Source organism: Alosa alosa, chromosome 6, assembly GCF_017589495.1.
Source record: "Alosa alosa isolate M-15738 ecotype Scorff River chromosome 6, AALO_Geno_1.1, whole genome shotgun sequence".
Lineage (NCBI taxonomy): Eukaryota > Metazoa > Chordata > Actinopteri > Clupeiformes > Clupeidae > Alosa > Alosa alosa.
The window spans coordinates 12,239,029-12,260,634 of record NC_063194.1 but is presented as its reverse complement, the minus strand read 5'-3'; the positions used below and the strand labels follow the sequence as shown (position 1 = coordinate 12,260,634).

The 21,606-nt window shown below is 44.0% G+C and overlaps 2 protein-coding genes across 11 annotated transcripts in view; one reads left to right on the top strand and one right to left on the bottom strand.

Annotated features, from left to right (window-relative positions):
- LOC125296522 (interferon beta-like) overlaps positions 1 to 21,606 on the top strand; it is a 46,015-nt gene that overhangs the window by 6,578 nt on the left and 17,831 nt on the right. For 5 of the 8 annotated variants that reach the window (XR_007193778.1, XR_007193775.1, XR_007193777.1 and 2 more), the window contains exons 4-6: positions 5,979 to 6,112; positions 7,766 to 7,798; positions 19,298 to 19,461. The gene's annotated coding sequence lies outside the window, so the exon portion shown is untranslated. Of the gene's footprint in view, positions 1 to 1,199; positions 1,287 to 5,978; positions 6,113 to 7,765; positions 7,799 to 19,050; positions 19,462 to 21,606 lie in introns of those variants that run through there. The other 3 variants (XR_007193779.1, XR_007193776.1, XM_048246488.1) reach the window with 3 other exon arrangements.
- The window catches only part of arhgap27l (Rho GTPase activating protein 27, like), a 39,868-nt gene that overhangs the window by 14,015 nt on the left and 4,247 nt on the right, over positions 1 to 21,606 (bottom strand). For all 3 annotated transcript variants that reach the window (XM_048246426.1, XM_048246425.1, XM_048246427.1), the window contains exons 2-3: positions 14,452 to 15,515; positions 792 to 1,265 (exon numbers count right to left, since the gene is read on the bottom strand). In XM_048246426.1, coding sequence (XP_048102383.1) covers positions 792 to 1,265; positions 14,452 to 15,444 — 1,467 coding nt within the window. In that variant the 5' untranslated portion in view covers positions 15,445 to 15,515. The remainder of the gene's footprint in view (positions 1 to 791; positions 1,266 to 14,451; positions 15,516 to 21,606) is intronic.

The window sequence follows — 21,606 nt, the reverse complement described above, 5'->3', positions numbered from 1 at the left end:
TCAAACATCATGATTATCACTGTTGATTACCGTGGTGTGGAAACCGTGTGTTTAATCCTTCCCAGCTTCATCCGAGCCTGCTTTTGACATATAGTAGGTCTGGTACAATGGAACAAAACTGGTACCCTACTGATTCTGTTGTCTAATTGATGGTTTTAACTACGATTCGGATTAGGCTACACCTGATTTTAAAAGGTGGAACTTTTTCACCGCAAAATGTGCACTGTACCATGTAGCCACTCTCGTCTTTTTTTATGTTCACGTCCACATTAAATCCATTCCACTCAATGTTATCAGGAGAATACAGTAGCCTAAAGTTTTATTTTGAACACTCACTTTGGTCTCACTCATTGCATCCAAATAACAGAAATAGCAAACTCCAAGTTATGGTAGGGTAAGTTAAGCTATAAGCACATAGCCAATTAAACATGAAGAAAAAAGTGAACGGGACACTTTTTGAAACTATTTCAGCTTGTGTAGGCCTATCAGTGCTTTCTGAACATATTGAACACACTTTTAGAAATACCGTGATAATCCCGAAAACCTTGATCATTTTGGTCACTATAACCGTGAGGTTCAATTTTTATACCGTTACATTTTTATACCTATACCCATCCCTCCCAGGTAGCACTTAAGAGCATCTTGAGCATCTTAAGAACAGCTAACTGGAATGAGGCTCAAATGCAGCTCAGTGGCTGCGGGAACCTTAAGCCATAAACAAGCTCTGCAATGTGCAACAAATATACTCCAATAACACATTCGATCTACATTCCCCCTAGTAGGAGTCTTACCGGTCCATCGCTATGCTGTCTTTGCAGACTCTGGTACTCCCCAGGTGGCGAGGCAGGGGAGGCGGGGGAGGCAGGGGAGAGGGCATTGGGGGCTACCCAGGTCGTCTCCTTGGAGGTGGAGTTGTAGTAGTAATGACGGCCGGTGGACTCGTCCAGTAGCTGCTCCCAGTCCGAGCCCCTGGAGGAGGTGGAGGAGGCGGCGGAGAGGGGCGAGGCCAGCGAATCCATGCCTGGCCCGGGGAGCGGGCTGTGGGGGATCTCCCACTTGCTCTGCCCCGTCAATGGCTGGTAGAAGAAGTCTTTGCCGCTGTCTTTATCAGTGTGCACCTCCCATCCCTCCACGGACAGCGAGGGGTGTGGCGGAACACCGGGCAACGAGGAAGAGGAGGAGACCGCCGGTGGGGCGCGCGGTGTAGTCTTCTTCAGGTCGGTCACGTTGGCGTACACAGCTGTGGTGGGGTTCTCATTCTCTGCCTGTGGAAAAGACATGTCAAGGTCAGTCATGTTATGCTATCCGCCATCAAAGGTCATTTTTCCAGTTAGGATAGACCAGCGTGATCCCATTTTTTTGTTTCTTCATTGGAAACAACTGAAAAAAGACACTAGTGCTCCGAAAAAAAGAAAAGAAAAATTATGCTATGGACACTTTCCCTAAGGTTAATGGGTATCCAACCAGTTCCATTGTTTTATGTAGTAGATTAACTTTTCTGGTGGTTTGCCATCATTTATTCCATCTTTGTTGTTCTTAAATTATGATATGAAGTAGATAATAGTAAATGAGACTAGTTCTGAGAGCCTGTGTTGTGGGAATCTTAAAGGAAAGTAAAAATGCAAATCAGTAATTGGCAACATTCCCATTGAACACATCCAGAAGAAATGTTGATGTCCACACACTGATTTAAACAGTCAAACTGAAACACATGCAAAATACATGTAGCATAAACGATAATGATTTGAACATTTTTTCAAGTTCACAAAAAGAATGCAGATAACTGTTTTTTTCATGTAATGTTAAAGGTGCTCTAAGCGATGCTGGGCAACGTCACTTCTGTTGACTTTCAAACAAAACAGAGAGCTAGATCGCTACTTCCTCCCCCTCCCTCCCATGCTGCTCCCATGCAATTTAAACTCTCCTACACGCGCATCTCGTCTGTGATTTGCTGGAACAGTTTGTTGTGTTTTCATGGGCTAGGTTTGCCCAGGTTGTTTTTGTTGCCGTTCTTGGAGCCTGGGCTGTCCACAGAGATCACTTTTTTTTTTACAGTGTATTCAGGACACAGACAGCTAGTGGTTGGTTAGGTGCTGTTTGCAGTAAGTGACATAAAATGTTTTAGCCTAAAAAACGCGTGGCATCGCTTAGAGCACCTTTAAAGTATTAGGACCTAATCAGGTCCACCATAGTGCCTCGGAGAGGCTTGTGCTGGCGGTCATGGGAATCAGAGCAGGACACACTGCCCTGGGGGGACCACCAAGCCTCTGCGCCTCTTTCCCACACCAAACAAAGCCCAGTTGAGGGATAGGGTAACAGTCAAACAAACAGCCCACTCCTTCTCCTCTCTCCCTCTCTAAATCCCTCCTTTTTTCTTGCTCGTGGACCAAGACCTTTTTCAGAGACCCTGCTTGTTGCAGGTACACCGTCATTACTAATGCTGTTTTGAACAACTGTGTAAACTCTAAAACAAGTTCATGAGCCTAAGGATAACCTTCTCTACTATAACTACTGCAGAACAACTTCACTGCAGTAGCTCCACTCTTCATTCTAGTAGAAAGCTGAGAGGAGTAACAACAGCAAACTGTCACTGTTGCGTAATTACAGAGGGCTCTGAAGTGAAATGATCCGCAAGCATAGCAACAGGAGCCACTGCATTGCCTTTCTACACCTGGGCTACACTGGGCAAGTAACTGAACCGTTCCGTTTGCGTAGCGTAAAAATAGTTTTAGAAGACTGGTTTAATTATGACCGTAGGGCCTAGGAAGAACACCTTTTTTTTGTATGTTGGTCTTAAGGGGCCATGTCAACCCATCCCATTACCACTTATTTCATGTATAGCGCCACCTCGTTAAAAATTAAAAAGCAAAAAATTAGGTGTTGTAATCACAATATCTCTAGCTGACATGGTCAAAACTGCACGAAATTGAAAGCGTAGGATCATTATGACACCCTCCTAATGCATGCCAAGTTTTGTTGACTTTCGTTCATGGGGGGCCATACAATAAATTAATTTATGTGTGCATTTAGTGATCGTACACCAACAGAGTTTTCTGTTAATATCTTGAGAACCGTAGGGCCTAGGATGACCAATTTTTTGCGTATGTTTGCCTCCAGGGGTCATGTTAACCCATTCCATATGCACACATGTGCATAAATAGATATTCACACACAAACACATACAGGCACACCCACAAGCACATGGACACACACACACACACACACACAAACATAAACACGTACACGCACATAGGTGCACAATTAAAGAATTTCTCAGAATTATGAACAGGCAAGATGGGGGTGGGGTTGTATAAAATGTTTTTACATGTGAAATCTATGAACTAATCATGTTTTGGTACTTGTTGTCTAGCAGATACCAGTGAGAATTGAGTGTGCATAATGCAATTCAGTGAGACAGTTAGAATCCTATATGCCTTTCACCTTTTGTGTTTAGCCAGCAGCAAGACCAGCAGATACCCTAACTTTGCTGAATTACTGAAGCAAGGAGGCTTAGTTAGTACTTGGATAAGAAACCTCCTTGGAAGAGTAGGATCCTGCTGGAAGCGGTGTTGGTGGCTGGCCAGTAGGTGGCACTCTTCCCTGTGGCCAAAAGCCACCAAACAAATATCAATCCCAATGTCCTATTGCAGTGACAGGGACACTGTACTGCAGGAGATGTTTTCCTTTGCATGAATGTTAAATTGAGGTCCTGACTCACCATGGTTGTTAAAGATCCCATGGCACTTATCGCAAAGAGTAGGTGGTTCCCTGATTTGCTTTATTTATGTATACATACATAAAGACATACACACATGCGCACACACACACACACTACTCATGCACACATGCACAAAAAAAACAAAAAACAAAAAACAAAAAACACACACTACTCATGCACACATGCACACACACATACATGCACACACGACACGCACAAACACGCACACAAACACACACACACACACACACACACACACACACACATACAAACACACCTACAAACACGCACACACACACACACTCACACACAAAACACATATACACAAAAACAACCACACACTCTGCACACACTCAATTACAAACACACAACAAAGGAACAAAGTAGGAAATGAACACAATTTGACAAGCGTGACTTATTTTTCTGGAAAAAATGTGCTGGACTGGGCGGCGGTCATATTTTGTACCGCTCTGCGGTACATCTAGTTTTTTGAAGCGTAGGCGCCGCTCTCACGTCTGGTGTAGGGTCCATTGATTATGGTGGAGGCTAATTGTTGCAACAGACGCTACGCGAATGGAACGCAACAGTTATGTGCCCCGTGTAGCCTCCCTATTATATCTCATACACGGCTCCCACTCTCCCAGTAAGTGAACCTGTGTGCACTGGAGAAACACACCTGTAAATGTTGGCAGCACCACAACACATTCAGCCAATAAATACTGTGGGTCTGTGGAGACCTGAATGCCTACTGTGGATAAAACACCCGTTTGGCTATGACATTAAAGGTCAATTTCCTGTATATGGATTAATGGATGCATTAAAAGCCATTAAAACGTTTAGCCTCTAATCCATGTAAGGGGAACTAGTCGTTAGTGTTTATCAGAAATGCACACCATTATTGGAAAAACTTCTTAAATTTGGCCACAAAAGTGCCTAGCTAGGGTCTTTCCTCTCCAGAGCATGTTCCTTGAGTAAGAAGAAATGAAGGAAGTGGAGAAAGAAGCCACTGCAAACATGAAGGAAAGGCTGTCTACAGCAAGCACAAGCCAGGGAGCACAACTGCAATTCCATTCGCTATACAAGCCAGGGAGCACAAACTCATACCCTAATAATAATATACAGGCCAGGATACTAAATAATCAATCAACAACGTGTGGGAGCACACACACACGCAGGTGGTTTGAAAAGTATGTAGACTTCTATAAGATCTAATAGGCTCACCAGAACTAAATCCACCATATTCAGGATAAAGAAGATACTGGGTATACGAGAGAATGAGTATAAAGCAATGTATCATCATTGTAGACATTTAACCAGAATAAACATTTTGTGCCACTCTGCGGTACTTGGTTTCAAAATTCAAAATTAAAAGTCTGTGTAACTGTGAACACACAGAATTCTCAAAGACCATGCCCAGATTAAGAGGCAGACAGTAGCCACTATAGATATATATACCTATGTATATCTATGGTAGCCATCTTTACATGGAAACTTCAGATCCGATTAGAAACGGAATAACGGCTCAATCGGAATAAAAATTCTCATATTAACACCTCAATCAGAATAAAAAGGCTTGATCCAATCAGAATTTTAATTGGAATGAAATAGGTGGTGTAGTCAGTTCCTATTCCTATCCTTGAATTTCCCCTGGGGATCAATAACGTATCTATCTATCTATCTATCTATCTATCTATCTATCTATCTATTCCGATTGAACAGCCATGTAAACGGTCAATTGGATTGCCTGCTGTTTCTTCTAAAGGAAAAGTAGGCAACAACAGCTATTCCAATCAAAGATTCTAAAGCTCTTGAGAGCCCCTGTGATCGGAATAGAATGTACCCCATGTAAACAGACAGTAATTTTTTTTTTTCAATCGGAGTAGTTTAACCGGAACGACAAAAAAACTGTCCATGTAATCGTGGCTAGTATGTCAACAAGCTGAATTACAGAAAAGATCAAAGAGAAATTCTGTCTGCTGACTGAATACATGGCTGTTATCCAATGACTCAAGAATAAAGCACATAAAATAACCAAGCAGTGCATTTTATAAAGTCCATTGCCACTTTTAAGATAAACCTGCCCTCTTGAAAAACACTCAAGTGACAAACAGATTATCTTAACAAGCAGAATAACCTTTCAGCTTTGTACAATGTCAACCGGAATGTAACAACTGACTCTTAACATCCTGCTATGGTCAGCAACTTCAGTGACACTCAAAGTCTGACCCATGAACGGTTGCTTTACCTTGATGATCCGCAGGAGCGAGTCCAAGCGGGGCCTGAGGCTGAGAGACGCCTTGCGCAGCAGTTTGGGCACGGGCATCATGTCACAGGAGCAGCACACCTGCCAACTGACCAGCAGCTAACTGACCACCAGCAGACTGACAAAGCGAGGTGAGAATGTAGACTACGACTAGGACAACTCAGCGCGTGGGAAGAGAAAGCAAAACACCCGGAGGAAGCTTGTGGCCCCACTTCCACATCGACCCAGACATTAACACGTCAGCCAGGGAGAAGAGGAAGAGAGGGGGGATTTCTGACCGAGCGCACCCCGGGCCACTCTCCGCCTGACCACAACGTCTAGCACTCCTGAAGGAAAAAGTCTCACTAAAAGGGCATGAAGCTCATTATGAGAGAGGGAGAAGGAGAAAGAGAGAGAGAGAGAGAGAGAGAGAGAGAGGGAAAGGAGACAGACAGAGAGAGAGAGAGAATAAAAGTTGCCTGCCACTTAACAGGCTCCTCAGGCATCAAAGCAGAGACTTATCAGGACTCCCCTGAGCACAGTACACAGACACACACACACACACACACACACAGATATAACAGCATGCACACCCGCAGAGACTTTCACACACACACATACATACACACGCACACATTCTCAAACCCACATGCACCTGAAGCACAAAATTAAGTACAAAGGTATGCAACCTCTCTCATGGGGGACAAACACACAGGCACAAGCACAAACACTGACACACCTACACACCAAAAAACATTCAATATCAATATGCCCACACACACACACACACACACAACACGCCCATAGGCACACAGGGGAGTGTTTCTGACGCCATTACAGGGTGGGGGGGGGTTCACTCTCCATTATCCATTTCCTGTAGGAAAAGGATACTGGGCATTTGAATGTAAGCAAACTTTGCAATTGGGCTGTTTGTTTAGAACAGTGGGGGAACAACTGATTCAGCTGCAATAGCAAGAAACACGTAGAGATGCAGAATTATGCAAGCCAGACAGACAGGCACAGAGGGTGCCTCATCACTCTCACGCATATACGGAGGCACACACAGCCATACACCTACACACACACTCTCCAGAATCCTCTGGGGGAAGCAGTCCTTTCACACTCATGACAACAAGTCCGTCTGTGTTGGTTCCCTTTTCGGGTAAGTCACACTAATGCAAGAACTCAAGGTCTGGAAAGACCCTTCTGTTTCTCAGACTGGATACAGACCTACTGATGTTCATGAGTAGATCTCGCTAATCTGAACCACCTTCGAGCTGATACAGTTGCTGCCTCATCACCTCCCATACTATGATTTGCTCTTCCAATATGGCTGCCCTGCCTTGCAAATTGTTGTGGTAAAACACAAGCACACACACAAAACTATGCACACACACATGCACAAACACACACATACCCACAGTGAACATGCTGACTATAGTGTGAAAGATGAGTCCTGATGAATTGGGTGTGTCACCACTATGGCCTCCAGAGCACCTGGCTCTCCTGACTACAGGGACATATTAGAGGGTGGGTGGGATTGATGAGGGGGCATATTCAGTTCCAGTGCCCTGTTCACAAACATTTAATACGTTCACTTTCATAAAAAAACTCATGAATAAAAAATACAAAATGAAAGAACAAAATACTTCTTAACATGCCCATTAAAACCACAGGTTTTAGTTGTCCCTGCCTCTGCTGAGTTAGTTTGGATGGCTCTGCACAAATGAAACAAGAGAGGACAGTTCAACAGAAAAAAAGTGGAAAACTCCCTTACCCTTTACCCCCCATGTTTTCGAATGCAGAAGCTGGGAGTGTGTCAGAACAGAACACTAAAGGTAAGGAACCTCGTGAGCATGTGTGAAATAGGACCTCTATGACTGTGAGCCACTAGTCTAATAAGTAATGAACACTCTATGTGTGCGAAGCATAGAGCATACTTGCTGATATTTACATAAATGCTCGTAGTTCAGAACACCGTCAAATTCAGCCATTAAGGCTTTTTGTTATTTTTCCAGCCATCAGACCTCCCAAACAGGCCTAGACATGCTAACCCACAGGCTAAAGTAAGAAGTGCACACTGCTACCTCCATACAAACTACTGAGTAAATAGGGCAAAAAGAATACACTGAGTTAGAGTGAAAAATGTAAAACCATTAAGGATCCTCTGAATGCCAAATGATACTTAAGGGTTAGTAGAATCTATACGATGCTTTGCAGAAGCCAGTAAAGAAGATAAGATTTTTAAATGGCAAAAGCTACTTATTAAAGTGAAACCTTGAAGGGGTTTCTCATGTATGCAGTAGAACCAATGAGGCACACTTTCTAGGGGTGTGCAGTGTAGCCAAGTGTGACAGCGCATCAATGATTCATGCATTCAGAAGGGGCTCTCGTGACATTCCTCTCCCTTGTAGTTTGACCCCAACAATCGTAATTGCAAACATATATACTGTACACACAGTCCATTTATAGCTTGGAGTATCATGAGTTTGACATCATGATATCAATTATGGAAGACATGACTGGCTTATCGGGAGATTATACCTATAAGAGGGGGTAAATGTTGATGTTTATAGGAAATACAGAGAATTAAAGTAATGCTGTATGGAATCCTTCTTCTAAAGACGTGTCTGTGATTCTAATCCCATATACTACTGTCCAATTAAGATTAGAAAGAAGATAGGTTAGATTATTCACAGAACCATTGGAGTGGTTTGCTAAACACCAGCAATTTTAAAATATATTTTGGGAGGCTTTTTCCTCTGTCTATTCAGATAGGAAAGTGGGAGGAAAATATTTGGACCTGAATGTGGTATGGACACTGCAGCCGCTTGCCCCATAGCGCACACAACATCACCATGCACAATGTTAACTGGTACTAAACCCAGTAAATTAGAATCAGTTAAAAACAATAACATCAATAGGGGTTTTGTTTATACTCAAGGTCCACACAGGTTGGGGCAATACACATGTAGCCTACACACACACATTCACACATTCACACACACACACACACACACACACACACACACACACACACACACACACACACACACACACACACACACAAAGAGAGAGAGAGCAAGAGAGAAAAGAACCACAATTATAATCATGCACGTGCAGACAGTGTACTGTACACACCATCCGTAGAGGAAAAAAAACCTACATACAACCATGTCACAGAAAGACAACTACGTGTACAAACAAACACACACACACACACACACACACACACACACACAGGATAAAGGCAAACCACTATGTCACAAGGGTTCTCCAAAACAGTGTCTTCTCTCAGACATGATATCACTTATTCCACCAGCCACAAATTCCAGATGATTGCAGTGCACCAATGTGTTTTGATAATTTCTGAAGGCTAATCATAGCGGAGTTGCAAAGGTCAACAAACAACAACTAGGCCATATGCACTCTTCCTCACTGCAGGTGATAAGACAGTGGTGACAAGAGTCTAACATATCAAGCTGTTTATGGGTTCAACAAGAAATCACTGTGCAATCATTTTATGATTTACTGGCATTCTAACCTTGCTGATGCCATTTCCTCCAGTTTTTGTCCTCTTTATAGTCCATTGTGATATGGTTTTGTTCAGATCCCTAATATGATCAACAACTATTCACTAATGTTATCAATGAGTTGAACAAGTGGCAACTGACCAAATGTCAAAGGAGGAGGTCAACGCCTTCCACTCACTCCTTTTATGTGATCTAACAAGTAGTGACGTTATTACAGCAAGTAATCCAAACATTAGTGATCAGCTTCTCAAAAAGACCAACAATTTACCACGGGGTAAAAGGGCACAACTCTTTTAAGTTAAGCGAATGCTTAAGCGATTGCACTTTATACTGACTTGCCTAATCAAATCGTCACAACAGTCTGTGCGGTCAAATAGTTAAATGAAGCCACAACAATCGCCTACTATTCCTCACCTTCTTTCGTTAGGTGTGGAGTCCACGACGAATGCGCGCGGCGGATCTCTTTAAAGTCAACCTTCTTCCGTCCTGTTCAGGCTCAATACAAAAAAAAACGGGCCTGCCTGCCCCTGTAGGCTACAGTCGCACCTAAAAGACTCCTTTACTCCTCTCCTTCACTACTAGTTCTCGACGCCGCAGGTATAGGCGGGTAGAGCAGGTGAGAGGGGTTCAGCTGCGAGTCCATGGGGAGTGGTTCTTCATTCCCGCTGGAGTTAACTCTTTCCTTCCCGCACCATCCTGTACATGTAGACTGTCAGTTTGCCTGTCATTCGGCATGCATTAATAGATTCTAAAATAGTTGGGTGGCTTTTGGACATGTATCGGGAGTAGAAGGGCAGTGACAGTGTATTTTGTATCGTTTCATTTTCGGAAGAAGTGTTTATTTTTCTTTTTGCCACCGTCCACGAGTAAGATGATAAAAACCTTGGATTATATGGTAATTCTAAAATGTAGGCCGGGCCTATTTCTTTTTTGATGCACGCACCTGAGCATTCTGAGTGTGTGTCTACTCTACGCCATACGCCTACCTGCGTGTATAGGATTTCGATCATTCGGGATTAAAGCACACGGGAGAAGCTTTGAATCCTACAGGAAAAGAGTTCCTCCTTTATTTGGTAAACACAAGAGCCGTCGCCCCGGGGCAGCCGGGCGGGTCTGTCCGCTCCTGACGAAAAGGAAACAGGAGCTGGGAGGACACGTCTACACGTTCAGATTGAGAGAATACAAGATAACAACCCCCAATGATAGGTTTATTTACCACTGACTGAACCCAAACTTCAGAAACAAGTGACTTCACTGTCAGTTCTGCTAGCATTCACATACATTAAGATGAAGAAATTCGTAACAGGTAAATCTGCTCTCTTCAGTGTCATGTGGTGTGAAGCACACAGCTTCAATAAGACATTTTTTTAAAAAGGAAATTAAGGTATAATGGAATAGCGCCACTATTCTCATTCATGTCTTTCAGTCCTACCACACATCTGTCCCAGGCTAGCCTACACCAAGTCTTTTGCTTTATTGGCTAAAACCTAAATTAACATCATCTTTTTTTTACAAACGAATATTGGGGTTCTATAGGATTCATTCACCTGCATCCTCCCTACAGAACACTACCTGAAATCAATAGGAGACGTCCATGAAACGGGATCCTCACGCACGGTTGAAACAGTTGATGACTGTGACAGATATGAGCGTGACGACTCCAGGGGACAGACAATGCCTGTGTAACTTTAACTGGCTGCACAGAGGCAGGAGGACATGTAGGCTAGTGAGAGTCTCCCCGTGCCTGAGGCTGTCTTTGAGCTGGCTTTGAATGACCATACGATAGGATGACGCAGCTGAATCACAAAGCAGACATTTGCGAATAATGTGATGGTATGAAATACTGTGTCCCATTTCTTCATTTCTCTTTTGAGTGCTTTCAGGAATAATATGGCCATGGGATCCTATCGTCCTAACGGTTAAGTGTTTCACATGCTTGGTTTCACTTCACTCGAAAATCCAACATGTTTGTTTTGTAATAACGGAGGTGTGCAGTATCAGAACTCTGACCTTAAAGGCATTGGTGTCTTGCTGCATCTTATGTTAGATGAGTGAGGCCAGGCTAAATGACTATGTAACATCCATATTTATTTTACAATTAAAAACAACCCAGACATAAAAAGCCAGGTGAAAAATAAAAGGGCTCAGAGATAAGTGTTTCACCTTGGAAATGATTCACCTTCTCCGTTGACCACGGACATAACAGAGACATGAAGCACAGGCTCACCTGTGCCAAAGAAACTCAGTCCACCTCTTAAAGAGACCCTTCGAGCACATTTCTCCGTACTTACCCGACGCCGACTCATTTCCCATGACTAGCTCACCGTAATGTAAAATCCAAATGGTTCGGACCCCCGAGGCCCCAGAGGCGCGCTTGTCCAGATGCTAAGCCAGTCACGGAGTATAACACCGCCCCTGAGATCGATCTCAGACCTGTTCTCTCGTCTGCCAGTGCTCTGGCCTTATGAAAGCACTCAGCCTGCTGTCCTGCGTGGATGAGGCCAGCACTTCTGTAGGGGTCTACTGTCCAGTTTGTGTTCAGATCTATGAAGACGATACAGACCCCTCGGGAGTATGTGTGTGTTTTGGTCAGTTTTAGACATGAGTGCTAAACTGATTCCGTTTCAAAAGCCTCAAACCGAAATGTAGGTGTATTATACTTGTAATGTGGTAATGTGGGTACTGTGGAAGGATTATGTGTTAGTGGTTTAATGTAGAAAAAATGTTTGTTTTTTTATGTGTACAACATAATTGGCCTAAGAGAGAACATGAAACTTGGCTTGAACCAAAGTATTTCCTGAAAGCAATGTTGTTATGGCTCATTAAATTCGCATGGAAATTCACCTCACAGGCAAAGCCTTGTGTTTTGCACTGGCAAAATCACATGCATGTTTTTCTCCAAAAACTCTGCATAATTCAGAAACTGGAATCCACCTCTGAATCTCATAGCAAACCCGTAGGCATGCAGCACATATATGATCGGTCTCAGCACGTCTGGCTCTCCATGAAGTGTCAAGTAAAGTTTGTGCACTCTCATTTTTAGACTCTAACTACACTTGATGGATCGCTTTGACTTCAGCTTAACATTCCTCATGTATTTTCTGTGGTGGAGCCAAACCCCTGTCACCTGGGCGAGCCTCTTCTTTCCACAGTTCAGTCTCAAAGCATCATCTGGGGGATACTGAAACTCACAGTCCCTTACCTGCGGATTCCTCATAAACTGCTTCCTGCATGATTGTCTTCCAGCTTAAAGTCCTAGTCACAATGCATCTCTGTTTGAGCACTTTTGTTTTCAACAGTAGACAAAGCTCCATAATATTAGAACCCTCTGTGTTAAAGACTCAAGAACACATTCTTTAAAGAGAATAGGATTTTACAGTGTGGAGAATTAATGCACTGAGTACACATGCTGCCAGTATTATAAAACTGAACTTGCCATAATTGCATGGTAACAACAGTTTTGTTACATAGCATGTTGCAATATAACACTACTACGGTACTAGACGGTACAAGTGTTGGGTTTCAATGTCTCTCGTAGCACAGTTAACTTGGTGGGCTGTTGTATGGGTTCATGTGGCGTATTCTGCCCTTTCCATGAGTCTTACCCTCCACATCCTGTCTTTCACACCACAGTGGCACAGCTAACTCAACATGGCCACTGTTCCCTATTGTTCTAATGTTGAAAAGGATCTAGTGACTTGGATGTTTACGTCAGAAGTCAGCATCCATGGAACAAAAATGCCAGGCCAGAAACATTAAAGCTGTTTTCACTTGAGCTGTCAGAGTGCGAGCATCACTCTGTTTGTTTCATTTCATATTCAAAAGAAATCTTTTTTTTTTTTTGTCATGAAAGGCTACACTGTGGCTGGGAACTGGAGGAGCCTGCACATACCCCAATAAAATGGGATGACACAGCAGGAATCTCTCTGCTTTTCTCCCCAGCCAACAGTCAACAGCCAACAATAGAGCTCATGGAGATGAGAGCAGCAGCGCCTCCCTGTGGTTGCTTTTGCAACTGGCCCAGTCCAGAACAACCTGTTGGTGTACGTCACCTCTGACTCATCCTGACTATTTGTCTGGCGGTGAGGCGGGCAGGATATGCTACAGCCAGCCTACAGACTCTGCAGTTGAGGCAAAGAGACAAGGCCTCATAATCTCCAGGAAACCAAAACACCATGGGTAATATCACTAGGCCCGTCTGCAATACAGGGGTCTACCGAAAAACAAAACACAGCTGATAAACATGCTCATTCTGACGGTAAGCCTTAAACAAACAACAATTTCCCATTGCAGATAATCAATTTCCCAGACAGACTTTGAGAAAAAACTCTCTCTAAACCATCCTGTTAACGTACACAAAGTTGTCTTTGTACCAAGTAAAAGAAGAGGGGAAGAAATATGAGCAGAGACTCGTATTAAGGACTCTTTAGTACTCAGAGTTTGACGGAGATGCTGCTTAAGAACTCTTTCTGTAAGATCTCAAGATTGTTTTCAGACACTGAGACAGCCAAAAGAAGAACAAAGTGAATAAAGAGGATGCAGAAGAGACAAACATCCCCGTTCCTTTTTTTCTGGAGCCACCCAAAGCTCTCACTGTCACATTTCAGTTCTTCATGGTACAAGCCCTCATGTCAAAGGAGCTGTACCATTGACCTCATATATCACAGGTTTGGACACACGTACACAGGATACAATGCCTAAACTGTCTGAATTACTGATTTCATCTCCACTTTTGAGGGTTATACTGTCTTTCGTTGGTGCACAATACAAAAAAATCAAGCCGACATAACAAAAACAAAATCACTCTGAGATCATACCCCTGAAGTTCGGAATGTGCCGCTGAAGGCAGAGCATTCCACGGGAGAGACGTACATGCCAGAACATGAGTTTCCCAATTCTGTAGCGTAAACAGTGATGTCCAGTGCAGTGGCTGTGCACGGTAACTCTCCTGCACTCACCTTTGGTTGTCGCGGCACAGGCGAGACGTGGCAGTTGTGTGTGGAAGAAGATTCTGGCACGGCAGGAGCGGGAATCAGTGCCGGTGCAGTCTCTGTCACAGGTGACCCATCCAGGTTCAGATCCAAGATCGACTCATAGATGTTCTCCGAGTCCGGCGAACGGTCTGGTTCCATGCTTGAGGCAGACTCTGAGTCCGGCTCCAGGGGCGAGGCCGGTTCCGGTGTCTCCTCCCGCAACGGGGGGTCGCTAGCAATGTCTTTGATGATAGGGAGGTCCACAGGCTTCCCCTGGATGGGCCGGTGCACCGGGTCAACAGGGCTGAAGCTGGGCACCCTGGTCTTATAGGATAGATCCTCCAGTGATGGAACAGAAGGAATCACATGGGCAGGAGCCGTGCTGGACCCTCGCGATCCACCAAACAGAATGTTAGGGTTTAAACTGAGTCTTTTCTTCTGAGACGAGGAAGAGGAGGATGACGAAGAGGAGAGCTCCTGAAGGCCACCACCTCCTCCCCCTCCCATGCCGCTGAGCATGGAGAAGGATTCTGTGTGTCCTCCTCTCTTGAACCCCGTCGGCGGATCGTGGATCTCCAGCGGAACGCCGAATGTGGACATGCGGTTCTCCGTCTTGCGGTAGCCACCGGGCGAGCGCAGGCGGATAGTCACCTCATCACCCCCCCTCTTCTCCTCGGCCAGGTCCAGCGGAGGGGGTTGTTTGTGCTCGGGGCTGGGCGGCGAGGTGACGGCGGCAAAGTCCAGCGGCGAGGGAAAGGAGTTGGGCAGCTCCCTGACATACTTGGCGGGGATGTAGAAGGGTTTGGAGCGCTCGTTGCGTCGCACATGCCACCAGTGGTCGTTGGTCTTGGCCAGGAGCATGTAGCGCTCGTTGGGCTTGATGGTCACCATGCAGCCATCACGGCCCTTGTACTCATACTCAAACTCCACCAGGACCAACCCCAGGCCACCTCCGCCACTGCCACTCAGTGTTGCCATTGTCACACTGGCCACCTCCTGAACGTCTGTGTCCCAGTGACAGGACTGCTCAAGATTTAACCCTGGCCCTCCTGTCAGAGAGAGAGAGAGAGAGAGAGAGAGAGAGAGATTTTAAAAACATTATAAAAGTTATCAAATCCAATAAAATGAAGTCAATCACCAATGGAACACAAGCCCCCCCTGGACATTGATAGAAATGAAATTATCTAACCACAGCATCGCTATTCTTGTATGAAAAATTTACACATGGCTATGGAGAAGGAGAGAGAGAAAGAGGAACCAAAACCTGATTTTTTTTTTTATTGTGTCTTGTCAAATCACGAGCCGACATGAAGACATCCTGACTCAGACACACCAGCATGTTTACAAGTTATTGAGTTTGCAGAGGAGGATGTATGTGAAATTCAAGAGAAAAGTGCTGCCGCAAGTTAACCACAGGAAACACCAACTGCAGTCAGTTTTTAGGACCGCGCAAAAAATAGAAGAAACAAATGTGGAGAAAAAAATGTCTAAAAAGCTCAGCAAGCTATGCTAGTCAAACTTATTGTATTCCTTCTGTTTCTTGAAATAGTAATATGTGAACATAATTTCACAAAGACCCCACATTCCCCGCACCTTCATTGAGTTATTTCGTAAAATCTTGTCTAAACACAGGATCACTGAATAGATCTGACCCATGGCTACTGTCAACACACGCTGTTTAACTTCAAAGACTGCCAGGCCAGAATTTCAAAAGGCCTCAGAACAGTGTTATCCCATTGGCTGAAAACTCCCCTGCCATTTCCCAGATGGCAGTTAATTGTGCATGACTTATGACACTTATGTAAAAGTTGACATCGTGTCATTGGCCATCTCTTTCTTTTCACATCTCTGGGACGCAACTTTGCACACTGGGTATACTTAAGCTTGATTAAAACTGGGGCACAGCTATGTGCAGCTATGATCTGTACACTAAAGATTAATCAAAGTTGAAGCACAGTGATGTGAACAGGCCATTGTTCATAATAACACTACTATACTTATAAATAATTACAACTAAAGCACAGTTATGGGAATATTATATGCACCTTGATGTTGTATGAACTAAATTGACTAAATACCCATCTAACTTAGTAGACACACATAATGAAGCCTCTTATATCCATACCATTATGCCATTATACAGCCAAGCCGGGGCAGCAGCCTTATGACCATAATATAATACATGAGCTGACAGACAGACTTCATTATGAAAGTGACGTTAAAGGATAAAAGCAGTAACAAGAAAAGAACAAACACGAAAATGATGGAAACAAACACTTATGTAAGTTTTCCTTGCGACAGACTATGCTGCACCATATGTTCACCAGTGTATGTTGCACAGGGCCCGTGATAAGAGGTGCTGAAATTTGCAAAGGAATTACTTTAGCCTAGTAGACCTGCAGATGCTTGCATAGATAAGCTTCACATCCCTCCTGGCCCTGGCCCAGAACTAATGCATTCATCCAGTGATCCCGCTGATTCCCTTCCTGCATTTGACTATCATCTTTCTGTGACATGTTCAACATAGTGGTTACATATGCACAATAATGCGATAATGTAATTCAGCATTTAAGATTTCAGCACACCTCCTCAGGCGACCTGCCTCTGTGAAACGAAAACCTAAATCTCAAGCATTGATCCACCATAATAACTGGCTGCCCCCTGACAAAAGAATGTTGTTGAAGAGGCTTGTTTATCTTTCTAGGATACAGACATGGCAACACTCAACAAATCAATTCAGAACACCTAGACTACTGACTTCCCATATTGTCTAATATCATAATACAAATCCAACATCAGAAAATGTTGGGACCTTGTATAAAAAGCAAATAAAAAAAAGAATGTGATAATATACAAATCTCCTAAAACCCATATTTAGCAGCAAAAAGGACATAGACATCATATAAAATGTTGAAAATGAAAATGTTGACTATTTCATGGAAAATATATGTACATTTTGAATTTGATGCCAGCAACATGTTTCAAAAAAATGTTGGGACGATGACATGTTTACCACTGTGAGTTTTGAGAATGAAATGTTATATGAATGCCTGATATAGGATTTCAGTTGGGAGTATTCTTAATCATGTTTTTCATTCCATGGTGCACCTAATTTGACAGATCTGGACTGCAGACAGGCCATTTTAGCACCTGGACTTTTAAAAATATGAAGAAAATTAATTTTGGCATTGTTTTCCTGAAATATTCAAGGTCTTCCCTGGAAAAGACATGGCCAGGATGGCACTATATGTTGCTCAAACCCTGTATACATCATTCAGAATTGATTGTGCCTTGCCAGATGTGCAAAATGCCCATGCTGTAGGCACTAATGCACATCCACACCGTCATGGATAGATCAGATACTTGGATAGGGCCTCTCCTCTTTAGCCCAGATGAGTCTATGATGGACAGTTTACAGATTTATGTGGTATCACACCAGTAGGCTTCCACACACGCACAACGCAGACATTCCTGCTCGACAGGAAGCTGTGAGTGCACAACATGTCTGGCTGCTCACTGTCACATTTCACAATGCACTGGGATAACCCAGAAAAAAGTGGTGAAAGGAAGTCAGAGAGCACTTAAAGGTGCTCTAAGCGATGCTGGGTAACGTCACTTCTTTTGACTTTTAAACAATACAGAAAGCTAGCTCGCTACTTCCTCCCTCTCCCTCCCATGCTGCTCCCATGCAATTGAAACTCTCCTAAACGCGCATCTCGTCTGTGATTTGCTGGAACAGTTTGTTATGTTTTTATGGGCTAGGTTTGTCCAGGTTGTTTTTGTTGCCATTTTTGGAGCCTGGGCTGTCCACAGAGATTGTGTTTTTTTACAGTGTATTCAGGACACAGACACCTACCGGATGGTTAGGTGATGTTTGCAGTAAGTGACATAAAATGTTTTAGCCTAAAAAAACGTGTGGCATCGCTTTTAAACACCTTTAAAGAGAGAAGGAGAAGTGGAACGATGGAGAGGAGAGGGGAACCAGAGATGAGGAGGAGAGGATTTGAGAGGAGAGGAGAGAGGGACAGAGATGAAGAGGAGAGGAGAGGAGAGGAGAGAAGAGGAGATGAGAGGAGAGAGGGACAGAGATGAAGAGGAGAGGAAAGAGGAGAAGAGAGACAGAGATGAAGAGGAGAGGAGAGAAGAGGAGAGGGCAGACAGATAAAGAGGAGAGGAAGATTGGTTTGCTTATCTTGTTGTTCAAGGGACTAGAGTGTTTCACTGTCTGCTGAGTCAGATTGAGCAAAGGAGGCCTCATACTTGGCATCATACATACACAGACACAGACACACACCCACACACACGTGTGCGCGTGCACGCACGCACATGCTATGCATGGACACAAATGCATTCGCATACACACACACACACACACTGACCCACACACACACGAACGCAGACACACACACAAATGCACGCACACATTCACGCTATGCAAAAACACAAATGTATGAATAAACAAACTAACTTGCTCACACACACACACACACACATACACACACACACACACTCACAAACACACAAACTGTACATACTGACCCACACACACAGATGCACGTACACACGAACGCACGCACACACACACACACACACACACACACACACACACACACACACACACACACACACACACACACACACCTGACACCTCTGTTACATTTGCCCTTTTCACCCCCGGCCAGGCTTTGCCTTGCATTCTCAAAACATCCGGTGCACACGGACTGTTTGAGGAAATTAAAGCTGGTCCCACCATTCATCTCACACTGCCCTCCCACACTCCACCCTACCCCCACCCAAAGGGCTGTCTTCAATCTAGCCTCTTTCATCACAGATCACAGAGCAGCACCACCACCACACGTCCTGTACCAGTGCCAAGTGGGAAACCACACTCGAGCCAGTTCGAGGGGAACAGCAGTATGGCTCAGCTCCGCTGAAGACTGAATGGCATGATTGGCAAACAGCATACAGCCCCTGAGCTCCAGGAGTCACTCGGAGGTGAGTTAAAAAATACCTATATGCATTGTATTGTATAGGTGAGAGATCAACATTATGAATATAGATACTTGCAGTACACACCAGGGGCGGAATAGGACACTAAATATTGAACAGGAGATTTCAAGCTCCTGTGGCCCCCTCCCGACATGGGGTGGGGGTGTTGATGAGAGTGTGACCCAACTTGGCCTGAATCCTATTTTAGGGGGGGAACCTAGGGCTAGTTTAAACATGTTGCGGCTGCTAATTTAAAATCTTCAGTAGTCTACTCTGTACCCATCTCATACTTGCATGTCAGGTCATCATAGTTGGTACCACATGTTATTACTAAGGCAGTTGGGAGGGGCTGTGGGGAGTGAGATTGAGGGGCTACGATCGCACCGTTCAGGCTGCTGGAAGGTGTAGCAAAGAACAAAGAACAAACAGTGATATCAAAACGCCTCAAAGCGTTACCAGCCAACCGGGAATTCTCCTGATAACCACTCCACTATTGCTACACATATACACATGCAACAATATAGACCTATCAACTAAAACCAAACAACAGTTAAACTTAAAGGTTGTATCAGCGATAGCGGGGATATGTCACTTCTGTTGATGTTCAAACAAAACAGCTCGCTACTCCCTCCCCCTCCCTCCCGTGCAATTAAAACTCTCCTAAACGCGCATCTCGTCGGTTATTGGTTGAAACACTTTGTTTTGCCTTTGAGTGGGTTGCCAACCCTTGTTGATAGCAATTGTTTTTGTGTACAGATCTCAGAGCCTAGGCTGCCTACAGAGATGCGTTTATTTGACGGCCTGCTTATGGGGCAGACAGCTAGCGGATTGTTTAGGAAGATTAAATGAATGTGATCATTTATGTAGTTCAGAGTGAATTGAATCCATAAATGGCTGACTTGGGCAATCTCCATGCTATTCTAGGTTTTCTAACCACAAGCCAATGTATATTGTTGCTTACTACTGTGGATGTTCATGTGAGTACTCTGATGACTGATCAGTCTGATCAATAGCAGATTTCATTCAGGCATCTCTTTGTTTAAACAACTGTGTTAAAATACCATCACTTTGCCAAACATGCTAAGAGAGACAGAGAATGCGTCTTATGTTACGTTTGCACTTCTAGCCTGTCTCGTCAAACCTGATTTGAACTGTTACATAACCTGTGCCTGTAGCAATTAATTTAAGACAGCTATGGAGAACTGAATGAGGAGACATGTGGAATGCAGGTTAAAAAAGACACTTAACCTTTGACATGCAGACAGAGAGAGAGAGAGAGAGAGAGAGAGAGAGAGAGAGAGAGAGACTACAAATATATAGTATTTTATATATAGTAGTAGTAGTATTGTCTATAGATCCCATAGGCTACTCCTTTCTTGTAGCTATATTTTTAAATATTTGTATATTTATTTATTTGTCTTCTTAGTAGTCTTCATTTTCAGTTAGTCTTCATTTTCAGTACATGGATGGTAATGCCATTATTCATTGAGCACTGCATAGCTCTGCTATCATAGATCCATCCTGTTCATGTCAACAAAATATACTTGAATTTGAAAGAAACAGACAGGCCTAACTGACTAAGATTGACTGACACAGGGAAAGAAAGAACAAACCAGGAAACGAGACAATAAATACTCTCATAGGAAGGCATTCTGAAGGCAAAGCCTTCTATTCTCCTCTGCCTCCATAGAGACTTGTGGCTTCTCTCTTTCTCTCTCTTCTGGGTTTGAGTGTAAAACCCTGAGAGCACTTCGTGTGTGAGGGAGGGCAATGGCGTTTCTTAAAAATAGACGCATAAACACATCCATGTGTTGTTTTCCTCCTGCTCGGGCCAAAAGGACAGCCAGCTCTGGACCCTCCAGACCTGCCCTCTAACTGAGCAGCACTGAGAAAAAAAGACACCGCGCTGTGGCTTCCATGACCTGCCTTAACACGTCTGAACACAGTGAGTTAGTACAAGTCAAAGAGAGAGGGAGAGAGAGAGAGAGAGAGAACGCTGGATGTGGAGGACATGACTGATGTTCTCAGGAAAAGAGGGAAAAAGGGAGTTGACTTCGGAGAGCAATCAGATCAGTCCATGCTGGAATCAGCACAGCAGAGGGAGGTGACAGCTGCGTGGATCGGCCACTCCGGTCCCACCCCGCGCGGCCG